The 22340-nt window shown below is 28.0% G+C and overlaps 1 protein-coding gene across 2 annotated transcripts in view; it reads left to right on the top strand.

The window, feature by feature from the left end:
• The window catches only part of LOC142328885 (serine/threonine-protein kinase NIM1-like), a 197269-nt gene that overhangs the window by 166179 nt on the left and 8750 nt on the right, over positions 1-22340 (top strand). For both annotated transcript variants that reach the window (XM_075373018.1, XM_075373016.1), the window contains exons 3-5: positions 3143-3295; positions 13969-14080; positions 21245-21401. In XM_075373018.1, coding sequence (XP_075229133.1) covers positions 3143-3295; positions 13969-14080; positions 21245-21401 — 422 coding nt within the window. The remainder of the gene's footprint in view (positions 1-3142; positions 3296-13968; positions 14081-21244; positions 21402-22340) is intronic.

Below are 22340 nucleotides of genomic sequence, written 5' to 3'. Positions count from 1 at the left end.
AAACCAGAGAAAATAGCACAGTAATTAAAAAAAAAACAAAATCTAGAACAAGCCTTCAAAATATAACAGACGAGTAGAATAAGCCGTTGCATGCAAAAGTTATCAAACAAACATCGGAAGAAGTATGTAAACTAAACTGTTTAGAATAGATGATGTTTTATAATCGGGTAAATTGGATGCAGCTTCAAACATCCGTACGATATAAGTGCTCTAAAAATCTCTCCACGGCAACATAGATTAAGTTTTTACCGTTCATCTCATAAGTAGAAATATTAAACTAAGCAAATTTGTTAAGCTTAACATATTTATGAATAATTTTAGAAAGATTTTTCTTAAAATATATTCGCCACCTTTAAAAAACGTATTTTTTTGGCTCTAATTCTTTTAATAATTATTATTAACACCCGGGAAAGTCATGTAATACTTGGCCAGTATTTAAAAATATTCTTCTTTTGTTTAAGTTAATGAATTAATTACATAAGAACAAGACATTGATCAAATGCCTCACCAGATATTTAATTCTTATTTTATAACATAGCAATATTTTATTTTATTTCTTATAGCAATGTAACAGATTACCTAAAAAATCGATACAAAATGACAGAGGCTATTAAAATTAAGGCGATAAGAAATCGACCGGAATGACGAACACGAGATATTATATTAGATTACAGGTATTCAGTTGAGATCAAATGGCTTCCTTTTTTTTATGTCGATTTAAAAGCTAAATAAAATAAATTTTTTTTGTGATATTTTCTTTTTAAATTTTTAGTTTGAATATTGGTGTTATCTTTTTAGAATAATTCGTTTATTAATTTTAGAAGCATTTATGCATTAAAAAAACATCTTTCCATTAATGGAATTCGAATCCGGGACCTTCAAGAACGACGAGACGCTACCACTAATATTATCTATATATATAGAAATGAATGTTTGTCTGTATATATGTCTTTTATATCTTCCTAAACCGTTCATCCGATAGCAATGAAACTTTGGGGAATGGTTGGACGCATGCCAGGGAAGGTTTCTCAATTAGTTTGGACCCGCTAGGTGGCACTGGCGTCGAGATATTTCGAAAAATTGTATTTATGGTCCGATTTGCTTCATATTCAGAATACATGTTACTTACATGGAAAGAATTATCTCTGCAAAAAATGAACCTTCTAGATGGCGCTGGGGTTGAGATATTTAGAAAAAATATATTTATGGACCGATTTGGTTCATATTCAGAATATGAATATTAGTTACGTGAAAAGAAATATTTTTTCAAAAACTATACCCGCTAGGTGGGGCCGGTGTCGAGATATTTACGAAACAAACAAATATACAAACATATTTTTTATTCTATATATATATATATATATATATATATATATATATATAAAAGGCATGTTCGTATGTGTGTCCGCTAAAGACCAAAAAACTAATGGACCGATTTACGCGCGGGCAAAAGGGGAAAATGGAAAACGGGGGAAAGGTGGAAAGAGAAAAGGGGAAAACGGGAAACGTAAAAAGGAAAAACTGGGAGAGGGGCGATGGAGAAGGGTAAAAGGGAGAAGTTGGAAAGGGAAAAGAGGAAGGAGAATAAGTGAAAGGTAAAATTTTAGAAGTTCAGTTTTTTAATTTTTTTATTAAATTTTCAATTGTATTCATTTAAACTCTCTCTCTCCCTCTCTCTCTCAATCTCTCTCTCTCTCTCTCTCTATATATATATATATATATATATATATATATATATATATAGCAATAGCGAAGCATTGTCAGGTCTGCTAGTTTACTTTAAAAAAAAGAAGATTTTCTGTGGAGTTACAAATCATTTTTGATGAAGTTTGCTTTGAATTATTTTTTTTGTATTACAAATTAATGATTCATGGGTAGATAAGATGCCGTAAACAAAAATGTCTACAAAAATTTCTCATAAACATCTCAGTTTAAATTTCTCAATTAAAATACAATTTTTTATTTGAAGAAATAAATGTATGAAAAAAAGCTGACAACACAGTTGTAGGACTTTCCCTTTTCCTTTTCCTGTTTAGCCTCCAGTAATTACCGTTCACATAATAACTTCAGAGGATGATATGTATGAGTGTGAATGAAGTGTAGTAGTCTTGTACAGTCTCAGTTCGACCATTCCTGAGATGTGTGGTTAATTGAAACCCAACCACCAAAGAACATCGGTATCCACGATCTAGTATTCAAATCCGTGTAAAAATAACTGGCTTTACTAGGACTTGAACGCTGGAACTCTCGACTTCCAAATCAGCTGATTTGGGAAGACGCGTTCACCACTAGACCAACCCGGTGGGTTTATAGGACTTTCCCGTCACGCGGCTTTTTTCTTATGCACGGCCTACACACACAACTTAATTAAAAATATTTATCAGTTTATTTTAATATAATACTTTTGTTTATTTTATTTAATGATTGTAACTAAAGTGCGCGCATATTGTATTTCATTTGCGCGGGTGTGGCGGTAATAGCAGCCATTTTAAAAACTTTTAGGAAGATTTCATAAGAAAGCTACTTATTGTAATGGGTACCATGATTTGACTTCCGGAAAATTTCGACATATCTTCGGGTTTCACATCCCCCAGACCCCAAAACCACGCCAGTCACTTTCAAATTGATACATAAACGATCCAAAATCTTGGTCGAGTTTGTTAATGGGTAAAATTGAACCATGGGAGTGGAAATTGGGGGCTTTTTCGAAAAAACATAAACAAAATATCGCTATAACTTTCCTATTAAGTAAAATATCGAATTCGTTTAAAGTTCCTACTATTCTTTGGAAAAGGGCCTAAAAATGATCAAAGAAAAGTTTTTTGATATCACCAAACATTGGCCTAGGGAGTGGAAAAAAATCATTCATCCCTTAATAGGTACAGTATCAAACAAATTTGTTAATATGCTCACTAAAACAACATTTAAATTATGATAGAATTTTAACAAAGATCTATTGTTTCTTCTATAAACTTATTCTAGGTACAAATCCAAAATCAACACAAGTAAACCCTTGGGCAACGGTTAGTAATTTGTATTGCATTAATTTCTGATTAGTTATGAATGATTTAAAATTAGATATTTTGTCTTCAGTTCTTTTTTTAATGCTTTTTATTTATATATATCCTTTTTTGATTTTCAGTATACCAAAAATCAATTCATAATTTACACCATGATCAAAAGTGGCAGCAAGAAACAACTTTGGGCAAGAGGGTTGGCTTGTACCGTTTGCAGGGTGAAGTTGGAAGAGGTAACTTTTCACAAGTTAAGGTGGCTATACATGAGCTCACTAAAGGTAAGTTTAAATACTGTAGTTTCATTTAATATAATAAATGGTTGCAACATATAATGCTGTAATAGTGTTATGAATTGTGCAGTTAAAAATTTAAATAATTCGACCAATAAAAAATTTAGTTTCTTTCATGATGTTCTACCTTTTTTTTTCTATTTAGCTCCAGAACCACTGTATGGTATTACTTCAGAGGATGAATGAGGATGATATATATGAATATAAATGAAGTGTAGTCTTGTACAATCTCAAATCGACCATTCCTGAGATGTGTGGTAATTGAAACCCAGCTATCAAAGAACACTGATATCCATGATCTAGTATTCAAATCCATATAAAAGTAACTGCCTTTACTAGGATTTGAACCTTAGAACTCTTGACTTGCGATGTTCTTCTGTGCCATTTCTTTTCTTTCTTTAAATTTTCTGTAATCAAAATATAATAATTTTTCCTTTTATTTTTGTAAAATATCATTAGCGGAAGTATTTAAATGTTCAAGGTTTTTTTTCAATTAAATCTTTTTTGTTGCTGTAAAAATAAAAAATGTTTTTAATTAATCTATTATTATTCATTAAGAAAACATGTTTATAAAAACATTCTGTAACATACAAACTTTATTTTATATAATATTTTTTTTTACTAAAGAATTAATAACATGAAAACAGTAGTAAATAGTCGTTAAGTTCTGTTTCTTTCTCTTAGTACGTCAAACATGCTTCTATACATATTTTTACGAAGATTAGATGAATGAAATGATAGGTAAAAGAAACACTCATGTGCATTTGAGTATTTTTAACCCTTAATGATTCAGACGTTAATATTTTGTTTTGACTGTGCCAACACAAAAATTAATATTAGTTATTACTCATGTTTCCTTTATAGATATTCTAATTATCTATATATAAAATACATACTGAATAAAACTAATCCAAAATACCTTTTAATACCTCTTTGATCATACCTTTATTTTTATTTAAGTAGACCTTTTTTGGTTGCAATGCTTACAGATACAATACTTTTTTTAGAACTGTCTTTTATGATACAGAAGGGGAAGATCTGTTATAACTCTTGGGTGTGTAAAACATCATAAAACTCCTAGCCTCTTCTGTATGTAAATACTAATGCTGATACAACAGATGCTGCAGTCATACAATAACAATATATTAAAATGATGCCAAATATTTTACATCTGCATATCACGTTGTTGCCAAATTAACACCTGTTCTATGTATTATACTATTTGTGCTTTAATTATACATATATTCTTTGAATTCTATTAGTATTTTTTTTTTCTTTAAATTAGTTTACCCTTTAAAAACTACTAAATAACTTCACATTTAAAAAATAAAAAATAAAAATATCTTCTGTTGTTATCTGTCTTCAGTCAGTATTTCTTAGAATACCAGTACATATTTCATTTAACCCTAATGACAAGTAATTTTTTATTTTGACATTTCATAAGATATTGCCTTCTTTTTTCCTGTTTAGCCTCTGGTAATTACCATTCAGATACTACTTCAAAGGATGAATGAGGATGATATGTATGAGTGTAAATGAAGTGTAGTCTTGTTCGACCATTTCTGAAATGTGTGATTAATTGAAACCCAACCACCAAAGAACAATAGTATTCACTATCTAGTATTCAAATATATATAAAAATAACTGACTTTACTAGGACGTGAATGCTGAAATTCTCGACTTCCAAATCAGCTGATTTGGGAAGACACATTCACCACTAGACCAACCTGTTGGGTTCATAAGATGTTGCCTGCATATATGTATTATAAACCTCCATGTTTTTAAATGGCACTAGAATATAACATTGTATAAAATAAGTGTTATACGTTAAAACAGATTATCTGTGATAGGTTTACTAAATAGTAAATAAAAGAGTAATGTTTGGTTTTTATGTTTAATTAGAGCTGCTTTTTTTTTTTTTTTAATTACCCTTCTAATTTTTTAAAAGATATTTAATCCAGGTCAAAAGAAATGTTCTAAAGTTGGCATTTAACTTTTATTAATTTAAAAGTTTGTGGATGTTTGTTATTTTATTTTTTTTAATTATTAGAAGCATGATAAAATGTGTTAGAGTGAATGAGATAAAATGTGACACTTTAACTGAGTGGTTACCTCTTACCTCTGTTACTCATATTTTTTAATTAATAATGGAGGATAAATGAAAACAAATCATATTAACAACTTGTCAATTTACTCACTCATATTTGTCATTTCCATTTTCAATAGATTCATTAAAAAAGAAAAAGTTGAATCAATAATAGTTGAATCATATAAAATATTAATTATTTTAAAATAATTAATAATAATTATTAATCATATAAGATTAATTAATAATATATTTTATATAAATAATAATTAATAATATATCACAGAATCAACAACTGGCTGAACATTACTGATAAGTAAGTGTTTTTTTTTACAATTCTATTATATTATGTAGCCTACTACGCTACCCTGTTATTCAGTATAGAGTATTGTCCTCTTGTATTCCAATTTAAACTACTCTCCTTCCAAGCTTCATGTGTTGGCCACTCTACTGCTGTAGGTGTACCTTTGTAGGTATTACTATTTTTTAGCCATATACCTATGGGGACTGAAAATCTAATATTATAAAACTTTAAAGTTTGTTATTTGCCCATTATGTTGATAAATTGTTTTAAAACTTTTATTATTATTTGAATAAGTGGTAAAAACTTTTACTTCACATGTTTTCAAATGGTGATATATTCTTGCTTTAAAACTAACAATAAAGAACATTTTTAATAACCTGTTGAAACTGGTGACACATTGCATTGTCTGCATTTGTACCACTAGTATCTTTCATGAAAGTTAATGTTGATCAGTGCATGTGATGTTTGTTATCACAGATAACAAACGATTATCACAGATAATCGTAGTATTTTGAGAAAGGCTTTATGACATTTATAAAGGTATTTTATAATTATTGTCTAATTTCAAGAACTTCACGTTTGTTCTTCTGAACTTCTTTTTATTTTTGTTCAGTTTCTCTAATAAAATTATTATCATCAATTAATTCTCTTTGTTGTATATATATATATATATACTTTTTTTTTATAGATGAGTCTGAGAAATGCCATTTACGACCCCCCCCCCCCCACAATAAATGTTTGAGTGTCAGACTCGCACAGGTTCTAGCTACATGTTATTAAGAGCCTATGTATACTCGCACCCTACTGACTAAAACTCCTATCTCACCATTCCTCCTCCTCCTAAGCCAGCTCCGGTGTTGTATTGTATTAGTTAAGAATATTTAAGTGCATATATGATACACTGTGGAGATATACTAAAATAAGGAACTATTAGATATCATGATAATATCATAACATCATGTTTTCATGTTAGCATCATGATATTATCATTTTAACATGATAATATCATGTTATTGGTCTACAAAGGATATTGAGATTATACATGTTAAAATTATAACGAATGTTATTTATTTACCCTTACTATCTACAAAATAACTAAATTATACATCACAAAGAACAATTTTGATTTTACTATGAACTTTAAAATAATCAAATTTTCTTTTTCTTTCTTCCTTATTCTCACACTTTCCATTTCTAGAAGCTTCTCCATTTGTCAACATATCTTATATTTCTTTCTAGATATTTCCATTCATTTTATGATTTTGTTTGTAATTTTATTTGATATGAGTCATTTTTAGATTATTTTAGTTAGCTTTAATGTCAATTAAAAAAATATATATATCATTGTATATTGTATTATTGCATATTAATTAGTCTGTAGAAAATCTTAAATGGTTGTAATTAAAAAATATAGGATTAAAAATATACATTAAAAAAGACGGGATTTGGAGAATTATTCCAAACGAAGAGATTTACAAAACGATCATCCCGATAACTAATAAATTTAGAAAGAAGAGAATTTCCTTTCTAGGACATATTTTCAGAATGGAAGAGACCACACTTATCAGACGGTTAATCGAACTTTTCTGGAACAAGAAAAGCAGACCAAACTGGTTATACGAAGTACAGAAAGATATGGAGGAATAAGGAGACATAACACGTGAAAACCTAAAAACGAAAACCGGAAACTATGAGAAATTAAAAAATAAAGAAACAAGATTCCTATCAAAACCCATGAAAACAATAAGCCGGGTGTACTCTGAACAAGAAAGAGCAAGAAGATCTGAAACCCTTAGAAATTACTGGCAAAATAGAAAAATCTGAAAAACAACAAATCAGCAAGAAAAGAAAGAACTTGCCAAAAAAAATGAACTAAAGTGATCCATTATGGTCTTAAAAGTAAAAAATAAAAAAATAAAGGTTGTAATTAAAATCTGAAATGGTTGTAATTAAAAGCATACAAATTATGCTTTCAGCTACCATAGAAATTTATTTTATTTATTAATTTTTGGAGAAATTAAAAGTCTTCTCGAGGGGGGCAAATTAAGGAAATTAAATCTTTCTCAGTCTTCTGGATGAGATTATCTTTATGAAAATATTTCATAAAAACTGAATTAGGATTATGAAAACTTATTTATTCTATAGCAGTGCTATTTTTTTGGTTGGTTTAGTTATATTTAATTATAATTACCATACATATATCCTACAATCTTGAAGGTTTAACTCCCACTTAGATCTGGAAAATACTGGTGATTCAAAGAAACGGGAAATTTGGAAAGTTGTGTTGGTAGCCGTGGGCGATTGGTACCACTTGACAAGTGGCGCCAGCCTCTCTAACCTAACCTGCCATTTAATTGTCATGAATCCTTGGAGTGGTGCGCAACGTGCATTTGCTATCAAAGCGTTTTACAAAAACAATGACAGTGTGGAGGGAGCGAATTTCGAGAGAATTTCGCCGTCATTTTAATCTGGGACGGCACGACCGTGTTTCATCAGCACATGCAATTAAAACATGGATATCTAATTTTGAGGAAACTGGTTCGGCAATGAAAAAGAAACTTCCAGGCCGTGAGCGAACCGTCCGTACACCACAGAATGTTCAAGCTTTACAAGATGCTGTCACACGAAGTCCACATCGGTCAATCCGTCGTCTCTCAGCATCTTTACAATTGCTTAGTGCAAGTGTTCGAAGAATGTTAGTGAAGGACTTAAAATTCCATCCACACAAATTGCAGATCGTCCAGGAACTGAAACCGAACGATGCAGTTGTGCGAGCACAATTCTGTATTGTAATGCTTCAGAAGATACGAAGAATTTGTTCACGAACTGTGGATGTCAGACGATGCGCATTTCCACCTCTGTGGATTTGTTAACAAGCAAAATTTCAGATACTGGGCACAAGAAAATCGTACGCAGCTACACCAGCGTCCGTTGCACAGCCAGAAAGTGACCGTGTGGTGTGCTATGTCATCTTACGGTGTTATAGGCCTTATTTTTTTGAGGATGACAACGGTCTTGCGATTACAGTGACGTCGGCTCGTTACGTAGCCGTGCTTGAAACCTTTGTTGTGGAACAACAAAAGAGATTTCCCCCAATTCTTTACACAGTCTGGTTTAAACAAGACGGAGCAACGTCACATACTGCACGAATATCGATGGCAGCTGTACGCCGATTGTTTGGACAACGTGTCATTTCACCAAATGGTGACATTAGATGGCCTCCCAGATCGCCTGATCTCTCAGCTTGCGATTACTTTTTGTGGGGTCACCTTAAAAGCAAAGTGTTCCACAGTAGACCTGCTACAACGGAAGAACTGAAGGCAAAGATCCGAGAAGCAATTGCGGAAATTCCAGTTGAGATGTTACGTCAAACCATGAACAATTTAACGAAGAGACTTCGTGAGTGTTTACGTAGAAGAGGAGGTCACCTGCAAGATGTCATCTTTAAAAAATAAACTAAAATGTATGTATCCTAAAATGGCAACATTTGTACAATTACATGAAATAAAATTCATTTACTAAAAAAAATTTTCATTAACGTTTTTTAATTTTTTTAATTTCTCGTTTCTTTGAATCACTCTGTATATTACAAGTCAACTGCAATGTATTCTGTAATGACTGTAGTACTCAAAATGACTTAACAATATGTAGCGCTTACATTATTTATTCAGATTTTTTTTTAATTTTTTAGTATTATTTCTTTCTAATCATATGTGGTATTTGAGAAAATTGATTTTATTTTATCAAGTTTTTTGAAACAGATTTATTTAATTTAGATGTTAAAAGTTTAAAGGTTTACATAAAATGAGTTGTGTTACTTTCAACTGTTTAACTTAATTACGAATTTTTTACCTACTTAGATACTTTATTGGTTTATTTCACTTAAATGGAGTAAGTTGGATGAAACCATACAAATAGTTACTACTATATACAACTAGTTCTACCAGTTTACAAATTTCTTTAATGTTAGAATTACAGTATCTAAAAATATTGCTTTTCTCTTTCACACTCTCTCTCTCTAATTTAAACAGCGGATTACATAATTTTTTGAAAGAAATAATCCCATTTAATATAAATTGTTTTTAACACATGCATGCGCACACATTCACACACACAAATATATATATATATATATATAATTTACATGGAGTTTACATACATCAATCTTAATTTAATTTTAGTATTATGTAATTGGGAAAAATCCTTTCTAATGGATGTTGATTTTTAACCTATTGGTAGTTATTACAGAAGTGACAAATTTCATATGTAGTCTGTATATTGAAAAATAACATTTCTTCAAATGATTCATTGCATTCATTTAAAAATTTTAATTTTAAATAAATACATCATAAAAAACTTGGTCAACAAATTTAATTAGTTTTTTTTAGTTATTTTAATTTAGCAGTTTTTAATCTTAATAATTAAAACTCAACTTTTAATTAGTCAACATCAAGTTGGGGAGGTTAGTATAAACAAGCTTATAGGTAAGGGAATTCATACTAATTTATTTTCAGAAATGTGATAAAACAGCTGATAATATTAATTTTTCATTGAGAAAGTTGGTTTTACAGAGATAAAGCACTAAGAAACTGAAATGAAGATAAACATGAATAATTCTTATTATATTATTATTTTTAAAGAAAAGATAAATTTTTCCTTGGATATTTTCTCTTTAATTAAATTTATATTCCTTATTTATTAATTCAAGTAACTACTAAAATATTAGATCTTATCTACAGTTGCTAATGAGAACGATCAGAAAAATGATTTTTGTAGTATATGAAAAATGCCAAGCCTAACTGGGATTTGAATTGAAGCCTAACTTGGATTGTTCTAGATTAGAACATTCCATATGATAGGATGAATGCTGTCACTCTACCAATGAGGTTGACATAATAAATAAATAATAATAAGAAATAAGAAAACAAATATAAATAATTTTTCACCTTCTTAATAAATATAATTATCCTTCAAGAAGATTTCAGAATTACTGTGCAGCTTTTTTGTCAGCAGTGTTGTAGATTAAGTATTCCTTTTTCTACAGGTAACAACACTTTATCATGGGGATTAATATCATTATGTGTTTATTACAATTACATTTATTGCTATAATCATGGTACTCTTCTTTTAAAAATTTTATTGTGCTATAAAATCTTAAGACAATATTGGCCTCTTACGAAAAGTTTTATTTGTCTTATTATTTATATAATATCATTATTAACACTGCATTTCCTTTTTATTAACAAATTATTCATCTATATTAATCCTATTAAAACAATTCTAACTGTTTTAATCCTATTAAAGTCATTTTACTGACAGCCTCCCTTGCCACTCCAATAAACTATCCCTTTACACCTGTATTTCTATTAAACTATCCCTTTACTTCTGTGCATTAAACCAGGTTTGTGAAACTCTATTCCATTATTATTGAATATTTCAATATACCATCAGACACATGCTGGTTTGGTTCTATACCATTCCTTTTTTAACATTTTTACAATACATTATTGTAAAAATTTCTTAATTTTGAAATATTTGTTGTATCCTGCATATTCTGTTATTTGCCTTATACATTATAGTGGTTGTCTTTCCCTAAGTTTTACCTTTCATTAATTTTCATACCTAACATTAAGTTCCTTCATTTCTTTTTAATTTATTTATAAATTACTGTTACAAACATTAACATAGTATATATAAATATTTTAATGAGGAAGATAATATAAATGAAAAAGTAGGTAAAAAATGATGGTTTTTGCCAAGAATTGAAACCTAGATTAGTCAATTTGAATCAAATAATCAACCATTTTATCAATTGATTGGTTTGAACTAACCCTAAATTTTACTTTCCTGGCATCATAGCTCCAAGCTATGCTGCAAGAAGGAGAGTATGGTAATCAGTCAAAGAAAGGGGTTTGGGTGTTTTTACATTTCTTGACATTTCATGATCCAAGAACCATAAAAAACAAAAAATAAAAAGTCAGGGTAATGTTTCTATGTAAGTGTATTGGCATATTTGAAGCTCAATAACTTTTGACTGGATTAACTGATTTTGATAAAATTTGATACAGAGGCTAATTTATATGGCGCAATTAGTTGGTAAAAGTTTAGGTCAATATTTCTGAGAGGTAGGTTAAGTAGATTCTTTGGCATCAATTTTCTCAAAATTTTGTAAACAACTGCAGTACATCTGTACATGCTTATTTTACCAATTTTAAAAAGATATTTATCCCCAAATTCTTCCCCTTCCACCAGAATAAAAAAAAATAAGCTTTTTATTTATTGCATATCTTTCAACACAATTTTCTTTTACTGTCTTCCTAGTGTAAACAACCCCCCAAAAAATATATTGGGAACAGTATTGGAAGGAGGAAAGCCAATCAAATTAAAATATCAATTTTTGTAATTTTTTAAAACTTTTTTTAGTTTATTTCAACTTTATATAATAATATTACAATAAAATTTCATCATATTCACCCCGACCCACAAAAAAGTAAATCTTAGGTAACTTATTATTGGTTGTACATTTTTGAGTGAAATTTTTTTGTTATCTTTCATTTATCATAGTAAATGTAGAAAAATTAAAAAAAAAACTTTTTAGGGGTAATTCTGGGGATGAGAGAGCAGAAAAAAGTAAAAAATATTGATTTTTTAAATCTTTTGAACTATTTTCATTTATCATTATCTTTCTACTACATAAGAATAAATAACCAATCCCTGGAAGGTATAACAACTTCGTTGTCAGCGTTTTTAATGTATGAGCTACCAACTCTTTTAGTAAAAATTACCAGCAGGTCTGTTTTTTTAGGGTTGTCTTAAAAAGATATACTCCATGAAATTTTCTATCATAAGAACAATAATTAATGGGTATCCCTCTTTCCATTTATTTTTTCCAATGAAACCCAAACTGTCTAAAGAAAACATAAAATGAAAAACCAATCAAACATCCAGATAATAAAGCCAATCTGATTGATTTTATGTTTCATGCTATTTTTATCTTTTCTTTGGATATTTTACATAAGGGTCATGCTGCGTAATCTTAAATTGTAGTTTTCAGTGGTTTGAATGTTTTTTCTTTCAGCTTTTGTTGGAATATCCTAAAAAAAACAGTTGTTTATGTTTTGTTTTGTTTTTATTCTATAAACCTATTAAAAATACTCATATTATAATATTTTGTAAATTTGCTTATTTGTTAATTAGTGTTTATTTTTATTTCTTAATTACTACTTTATCATTAATTAATTTCTTTTTTTATTATGTTTCTTTTACATACTATTTTGTCAGTAACTATTGGTTATGATAGATTAACAATTTAAATAATTTAACAATGATCTGATTTTAGAATGACATAAAATTTTTTAGTCAACAGTTTTGCAGTTTTTTCTTTGTTTTCTATTATTATATTTGTTATTTGTGTAGTTCTCTCTTCATGTGTTATTCTATAGATTGTTTTTGATTTTGATCAATGTTTACGTGTATAAATCTACAGCCAATAACATTTTTTCTAAGATTATCTTAACTATTATAAGCATGCTGTTACACATGCATTTTAATGAGGAAGTGTACAAGCTAAATCCCAAAGTCTAAGTGACAACAGATGTCATTTATATCATTTTATATTATTTCAATTTTCACATTTTATTTTAATACAGAGGTGTTTTAATCTCACATGTTTTCTTTAAGATTTATCTATAACATGAATTTAGAACAATTTAGTCATGTGTGATATCAAAGTATTAATATCAAATTATAAATTGTTTGATAAATAATTTTATCAAATTATAAATTAGTATAAAATTTTTTTATTACATATTTTATTAAAAAAATATGTTAATTTTGATATATAGTATTTACTTATTTTGATACAGATATTGGCTAACATACAGGTTTGTTTTCTGTCATATACTTGGTATTTTTTAATTTGTTTATTTTTTCTATCATGCAATTTTTTTTCTATCACCACATATCAGTTTAAGTGGTGATTTAAACAAGACCAAGTGCTGATTTGAAATCTGCTTGTAACCTATTATGAGAAATTATATTCAAAATAAAAAAAAAAAATGTTGATAAGTACGGGTGTAGAAGTGTAAACAATTTATTTAAATGGAAATAAATTTTTAGAAATAGTTGAAAAATAGTTTTTTTCTGCTGTAGCACATGATTTTGTTAATTGATATATTTTCTTTATGTACAATTATTTATTACTTTTAATTTATTAGAGTAATAAATGATCTTTGTTTTCATTATAATTTTTTTTTTAATTTTTTATTTTAGAACGTGTTGCTATTAAAGTACTGGATAAAGCAAAGTTGACATCTAAATCACGTAGAATGCTGGTTAAAGAAATATCAAGCATGGAATCTGTGCATCATCCAAATATCATTAGGTGAGTTTATATTTTTAAATTCATTATAAATAAAAATATAATACAGTAACGTTTAAATTGTTTTGGTGTATCATAATTTTTGCATGAACTGAAAGTATTTTATTTAATAAAAAAATGTGTTATATATTTTACAGTAATTGTAAAAATATATATATACAATTATGTACATGCTTTTTTATTTTAAAGAAAAATTACATAAAAAGTTATTAAATTTTAATATTCAAACGAAAATAATTCACAAGCTTGGAATAAATTCAAGACATATATGCTTCATTGATCTGAACAAATAGTCTTGCTGAATGGAGAGTAAAGACTTTTAAAAAAGAAATGTTCCCTACTTTTTGTGGTAGAAGGAAAGAAATGGTAATATTATCCAATTTACATTTCTTTTAAAGATCATATTTTATCTCATAAAATAGCCAGTGTTATCCTGCTAGATGTTAATCTTTAGCATCTACTGGAATCAAGGTATAACATGTTTATATTATACTATCAGGTAAAATAAAAACATTTACCATTCAGAAACAATATTAGGTAGGACAAGGTAAAAATGATAAAAAACATTCATTAAAAAGAAATGAATAACCCATCCAGATGGTAAAAGCTTCAAGAAATGCTAATTATGTAAGCGAATGAACCTTGTTCATACTTATTTGAAATTGAGGGTGTGAAAATTTCATTGTAATTTCATTCCATTACAATTTCATTGTAATGAAATGTGTTTGTGTAATGAAGGTGTGATTATAATGAAATCACACGGATCAATTGAGTAAACATTATTTACAAGTGGGAGTCTAGAAAGTATAGTATACTTAGAGACTGTTTAAATTAATATCATCAGTAAATTATACATTTTTGTTTATTTAATTTGAAGTATAAATAAGAAATGTTTTTTTATGTTGTATGTATGTCTTAATTTATTGGTAGAAGATTGCAGTATAAATATATGTCAGTATGATTTTAAGTATATATTTATGTAAATGTATTTATATATTACAATTCTGGATACGTCTCATTTAAAAATAAATAAATAAAACAATAACTTTTAAAATGTTAAAAATATTATTTATTACATATGAAGCCCGTATAGTTATTTTCAAGTCCAAGAATCCCGCCAGCGTAAATCATATGGCTTTCTTTAACCTCGTCTTTTGACAACAGTAGTAATAATATAAATAATTTATTTATTCATTTGATAGATGTGTTGGCATAATTTAGTACAAAGTTGATTTGTTATTTAAATAGAATAAATATAAATATATATTTACACATAATGTTGATAATGAAATACATATTCCTATTAAATTCAAGGAAATCATAAATAAATGTAAATAAAATCATCAGGCAATCAAATATAAGACATGTATTGTGTGGTAATAAACAACATTATTTGCATGTTAGTAATCTGTGGTTACAGAATGTGTTATCTTATATAAAGCTGTTTGGTTATATAAGTATTTCATTTCATTGTTCAGTTTTTCCATTTTTTGTTACCAGTATGCACTGGCAGTTTTACTGTAGAAATGGTTTTAATCTTGTCTACTTAACTATTGTCACTATCTTATTTACATTTTTGTGAAATTTTTTCTGTTAATATAAAGTTTATCTGTTAATTTACTTTTATACTCCTTAAATGATATATATTTACATAATCTGCACGCTTTTATTCTTTATGTTGTAAAGAATATTAATGAAAGTGATATATTATTATTTATGACTTTTTGCTTGTATTTCATAAATATTTATGAAATTGAAAACATCTTGTAATGAAAGATGTATTGTCATTTCATTTTAAAATAATTTATGATTTACTTTATAAAATTATTAATGTGGCTGTTAAATAATTAGATAGAGGCTTTGTAATAAAGTTTAAGCTGCTACTTTGGAATATTATAAAATATTCACTGTTTTATAATATAAATCAAGTTTAAAATAACATTTAATTTCTAGCAATGATACTTGTTGTCGTGTTATGCAATCTACATCATTAAACACGATGAATGTATTTCATTTGGCTCAGAACAAATAAAGAAATTGCTATTATCATGAATATTATTGGATTTTTAACCATTACTTCAGTTTTAGCCATTCTGAATTTTACCTATTCTAACAAATTTGTAAAATTATGCTTTTATGAAAAAAAAGAGAAAGGAGGGTGACAGACTGGAAGAAAATTTGTGTCTATAAAAACAATAATAATTCTTGTTCCATTTAAAATATTACAAAATGTGATTGGAATCTCAAAGAAGAAAAATAAAATATTTACGCAATGCAACCCATTTTGTACAATAATATAAACACAGTAAAATATGTACATTACTAAAAATAATAGTTGTAAAATATAATACAAAGATATAATTACCTATAAAATAATCATTAGATCACAAATATTTTATCCCACTTATAATGGGGGAGGCTTTAAAGCTAACACCAAATTTACACTTCTTTTTTTTATACTGTATTTATTTATCTCCAGTGAAATATGAATAATAATTGTAGATAGAGAGTCAAAAGTATGGAATCCCCTCAACAACCTTAAAACATTTCCAGATAGAATACTGTAACTTACAGGATAAGGTATTGGTCAACTACTTTACTTTTTGACGAGAAATAGAATTTCAACTCTTTCTTAGTGGGTAGCCCAGAGGTTGTAACTCAAATACTTTAAATGGTAACACCTTTTGTGTGATATATCATTTTAAAGATCTCTTAAGACAAGAAAATGGTATAAATAAAAAGTTGGTACGATGTCTGTACCCAAAATGGTGGCGGGATAAAGTTTGGATTTTGAAAAAGATTGCATTAATAATTTAAGGAACTGTTATAACAAATTAATAAATTTATAATTAATTGAAATAGATATTATCGAATCAATTTATTTAATAAAAAGGTTATTTATTAAGTATATAGTTTGCTTATTTACTTACATTTCACTTTAATAAGTGTTCGAAATGTCCTCCTTCTGTTTGACAGTATGCCAATCAGTTGTAAAAGGATAGGTACTTAGTATTAACGCCACCGCAGCTACAGCTTTATTTAAAAACAAAGTAGTCAGTCGGATTTCGGTGTAAAATGAACAGTCTCTTTATTAATTATAATAAATGGTTATTTATATTTATTTATTTTATAAATATAATTTAATCTAACTTAACCTACGCTTGCTTTGCTCGCTAACCTTGACTAACTAACACCGTAATTTTTTGAGTATTTATTTAATAAATTCAGTAATTATTGCAATTATTTATTATTTAATCAAAACACTCCTGTTAATTAGTCAAGGTCAGTGAGCGAAGCGAGCGTAGGTTAAGTTTGGTTAAATTATATTTATAAAATAAACAAATATAAATAACCATTTATTAAAATTAATAAAGAGACTGTTTTTAATCTATGTTAAACTCTATATCGGCCCATTTTCCACCGAAATCCGATTGACTACTTTGTTTTTAAATAAAGCTGTAGCTACTGTGGCGTTAATACGTAAGTACCAAAGGATGATGCTGCATTATTCAGTGAATCCTTAGTGATATTTTGTGCTGATTTTCTAATTCTGTTTTGTAAATAATCGATATTTTGGGGCTTATTAGAGGCCCTGTAGAAGTAACCCAGTGGTGACAAGTTGAGTGATCTTGCTGGTCATTCTATTTTATTCCTTCAACCAATCTATATTCCAAGAAAAGATGCATTTAAAATTTCACATACCTGAAAACTCAAATGAGGTGGAGCACCATCTTGTTGAAACCAAATGTTTTGGAGGTTGACACCAACAATGTTTTAAATGTTTGGTATGATACGGTCGAGAAGCAAAGCCTCATTTTTCACTGTGTTTAAATTTTGATCAATAAATATAACCCTATCAATTATCCACCATCAATACTTGCCCATATATTTACTTTGACTGGATACTGTGTATGGACCTCACGATGCCAGTGTAGATTTATAATATCACTCCAGTATTGACAATGATGCCGTTTAAATAGAATATCGCCTCATCACTAAAAACTATGTTGTTTAATAAAGTAGGATCTGCATATATTATTCATCATGATTTTGCTACTTTATTATTCAGTGTATATAGTGTTTGTACATTCTTCAACTTTCTTTTTGAATTTATAAAAATGACTTTAATATAGTAGCTTCAAAATCTTGATTCCAAGTCTTAAGAGAGATCTGATGTAGAATGAAAGCGAATACTGGAACTGTTTTTTGAAATTCATGCGAACATTGACAAAGCTATCGCCATTTTTACAAATGGATTTCATGCAAATGTACGTTGCTACTAGCAGTTTATAAATATTCCAACTATGACATAGTACATAAATAATACAGCACGGAATAATAATACTGTAATAGAGGCAAAACACAGTAGTGGTGTGTGTGTATCAGTCTCTCTCTCTCTCTCTCTCTCCCACGCGTGCATGCACATGTGTGTGTGTGTGTGTGTGTGTATGATGAAATTCTGTGTATCAGATTCACAAAACCTTTTGGGGATTAGAAGCTTGGGTTTAACAAGATACATTTCAGCTCTCAGACTAGTTGTACAGTCCCAGGACTAGAAAACAAGTTCATCAGTCAGTCAGTTCGTTCATAGAGTAAGGAAGTTATTACTTACAAAAGTAAGTAAAAAGCTCACTGACAAACACGGTTGAGATAGATTGTTGTTCTGGTGTCGACATATAAGGAATATAAAAAGGTCAAACAGATGCATGCATGCACATGAGTGAATTGCTTAGTGTATAGTGAATGGGTGGGTCTGTTTCCCTTGATATTCATTACCTTTATGATATTTTTACTTAAATTTTATCTTTTGTATCCAGCTTTTTCAATATTTTTGTTTTTTAAATTTTATTTTTGTCTAAATCTGCTCAGTCTTTTTTGAGTTTTAGAGTGGTATGATGATAGTCTTTATACTTGTAACAATAATGTTCCAGTATTTTTTTGAAGTTATTAATCAGGACTTATTAACTGCATAGTTCATATAGTTCATTTTTTAACAAATTTGTTGAACATGGAGTATTTTTGCTTTACAGCCATTGTAGTGCTTGTTTTAACTGCTTTGCAGTTCTTGTGTTCTGCTATTTTAATTTGCACCTTATGTGATTTTATGTGTTTATCACAAGCATTGTTAATTACCAAAACTGAACAAAATTGAAGATATTTATTTCCAGCCATTTCTCTTAGTTCTCATTATTAATGTTCTGGTAATCTCTTTGGTTCTAGTCCAATTTAAGAATTAAATGTGTATTTAAAATTTCTCCTCCAGCATTGCCAACATGCACCAATATCAGCTTTGATCATTGAATACAAGTTTTTTTGTACCGTAGAGTCGTCATTAGTCCAATCATAACTTTTTATCTAAGTTGTGTGACTATATGACTTGATTGAAAAAATAATTGGTCCCACCTGTAAATTTTTGTTTTAATTTACTTGTTTAAAATGTTTACCGAGTTTTTCGGCCAAAACTTTCCTATTAACTTCAGTCTTCTCCCAACTAAAACTCAAAATTTTTCATAAAGTTTCGTGCATGCAATTTATTTGCTGATCTGATTGTTATGTTTTTAAAACTGTTAATAACTTTTTTAATTTCATCAGTGATTTTATAAAATTTTCATATAATTTTATATAACTTTATGTATCATATGGGCAGACCTGCTATGCAAGCTTGAATTTCTGAACATAATTCATTTCTGGATTTTCTTTAATTATTTTGTTGTAAATGTTCATTTACATTTGATTTGAATTTTTTAACTCAATCCTTGCCCTAATCTGTGATTAGATAATAACTGAGGCACTGCAAAGATGATCATGAATGAAAAGATAAAAAACCTGTTGGTAATAAGTATTAGAAAAATACTGTTTATAAAACATGGAAATAAAGAACACAGAATTAACAACATGAGTGTAACTAAGTGAATGACTTCTTTTTATCTACAATGTCCTATCGGGTTGACTGTTAGCAATGCCAACAGTGCTTTATACCAGATAAAGCTTCTCCATATGTGTGTTTACACATTCTAAACTTTGATGAGTAATAGCGAAACTTAACTAAATTCATGATTTCAGGTAAATTATAATTTATTTAAATAAATTTTTTTGCTTGATGAATGTAATTCACTACAGAAGCTTTAAAGTTTATACGTGGGAATATGGAAATGGACATTTTTTGCATATGAAAATTGCTACGCCTAACCAGGATTCAAATAGCCCTGGATGAAAGACCAAGATGGTACCACTCCACTATGGAGATCAGCATTTATTGTGCTATATTTTTTTTTTATATTTTATTTATTTGTTTATTTAATTTCATTGTAACTGTTACATAACATAACTTAGCCTAAAAGAAAATTGAATACATTTGATCTTTTTTTTTTTATTTATACGTTTGAAATTCTGAGTAAAATATCAGATTAGATTCTTAGAAAATATATTTTTATTTTTATTACACTGCTTATAAATTATACATTTTTTCAATTTTTTCAAGCTGTTTATTATCCAAGGGTATGAAATAAAGTTCCAAGAAAAGTATGAGTAGGATACATTGCTAAATTCTGCTAATAAATTTGCAGTAACTATTATTTACTGAAAGGGGAATATAAATGAATGAAATAGTATTTATATAATGATAAGTTTAATAAATTTGCATATCACTTATTAATATTCTAAGATATTCATTACACACAACTTGTTTATGAATATCAATTGAACTTGACAAATATATATATATATATACTGCAGTCTTTAACTTTTTACTACGCTGACCATGACCTCTAGAATTATTAAAACATTTTTTCACTTATTTTGTATTTCCTTAATTCCTATAATTCCAATTTAACTTTAGTTAAACTAAAAGTCCTACAGTTCCTAAAAGTGTACAAGTCTCCAGTTTTATTTAAAATAATTTTAATTGTATACATAATCCTGTTACAATTTTGACTGATAACATATTTTTAATATGTTATTCTGCTTTTGTCAATTAAGGCAGCTTTCACTGATTGGTGTTGGCTTTCATTAATTGGTATTAATAAGTAAAAACATGATTTTAGTGTAAAATAAAATTGAATATAAAAGTATAAAGAAGTATATACTGAAAATAATTATCTCACCATATTTAATACAAGTATTTTTTTAATTATTGTTTTGTATTCATTCCTCTCAATTTTCTTTCAGGTTATATGAAGTGGTTGAAACTTATAGTAAACTTCATTTGGTTCTTGAATATGCTCCTGGTGGTGAATTGTTTCAAAAGTTGACGACAGAAGGTAGGATGAGGGAACCAGAAGCCAAAGCAGTATTCATTCAAATTGTTTCTGCTGTTAAACATCTTGTAAGTCCTTGTACATTCAATCGTCTTTTTTATTGTTTTGTTGAAGGCTAAAATATCATTATATTTTGACAAAAATCTTGATAAAGATAAGAAAATAAATGAAGAAAAACTACTACAAAACATGAGATCTGATATATCATCAGATATAATGTTTCTTATATACTGATATATGTTTCTGAAATACTGATATGTTTATTTTTTAACATAATTATAAATATTTATTCATTTAAATTGTAAAATGCATATGTTTTCCATGTTGTTTTAAATCTGCTTTCTACATTTATTACTTTTTAATTCAAATTTTCCTACTGTTTTTTTTTTTTTTTTTTTTTTACATTTTGTGTAAAAAAATTATATCAGATTGATATCAGACTCCGTATCATTACTCTATAAAAAATTGAGTAGTATGCAATGATTATGGCAAAATATATTAAAAAAAATATCTCAAGTTGTGTACCTAGATGACCATATGAAAAACAGAATTTATTAAAGGAACACCAGAAGAATTTCCTCTATTAAAAAAAATTACTGAAATCAGTGGTTTTTGTAAAAATTAAGGTCTAAACACATTAAAATAATATACATACCAGTCAAATTTGAACTCGTTTAAAAATAAGTATTAATTTATAAATTAAAGCAGTCATTTTAAAATCTTATACAAAAACACTAGATAACATAATGTCTGAACAGTATAGTGGTGTTCTTATATCAGTAATTTCTATTTTTTTGTAGCTTAGTTTTGCCTTCTCTGTCTTCTTTGTAAAAGGTTCTGGATTCAAATCCAGTCATGTATGACATTTTCTACATGCAGTAAAATTTACTTTTTAAATCTTTAAGTAACTGAGCATGGTTCCTGTAGTGAAACAAAAAAGTAAATAAATTTATCCAAATGAATACTGCTCCAACTGTTATTTAATTTTGTGAAGTACAGAAATAAGT

The sequence above is a fragment of the Lycorma delicatula genome, chromosome 8 (assembly GCF_047948215.1).
Source record: "Lycorma delicatula isolate Av1 chromosome 8, ASM4794821v1, whole genome shotgun sequence".
Classification (NCBI taxonomy): Eukaryota; Metazoa; Arthropoda; class Insecta; order Hemiptera; family Fulgoridae; genus Lycorma; species Lycorma delicatula.
Note: the sequence above shows the minus strand (reverse complement) of the source record. Positions and strands in the feature narration are given on the sequence as shown.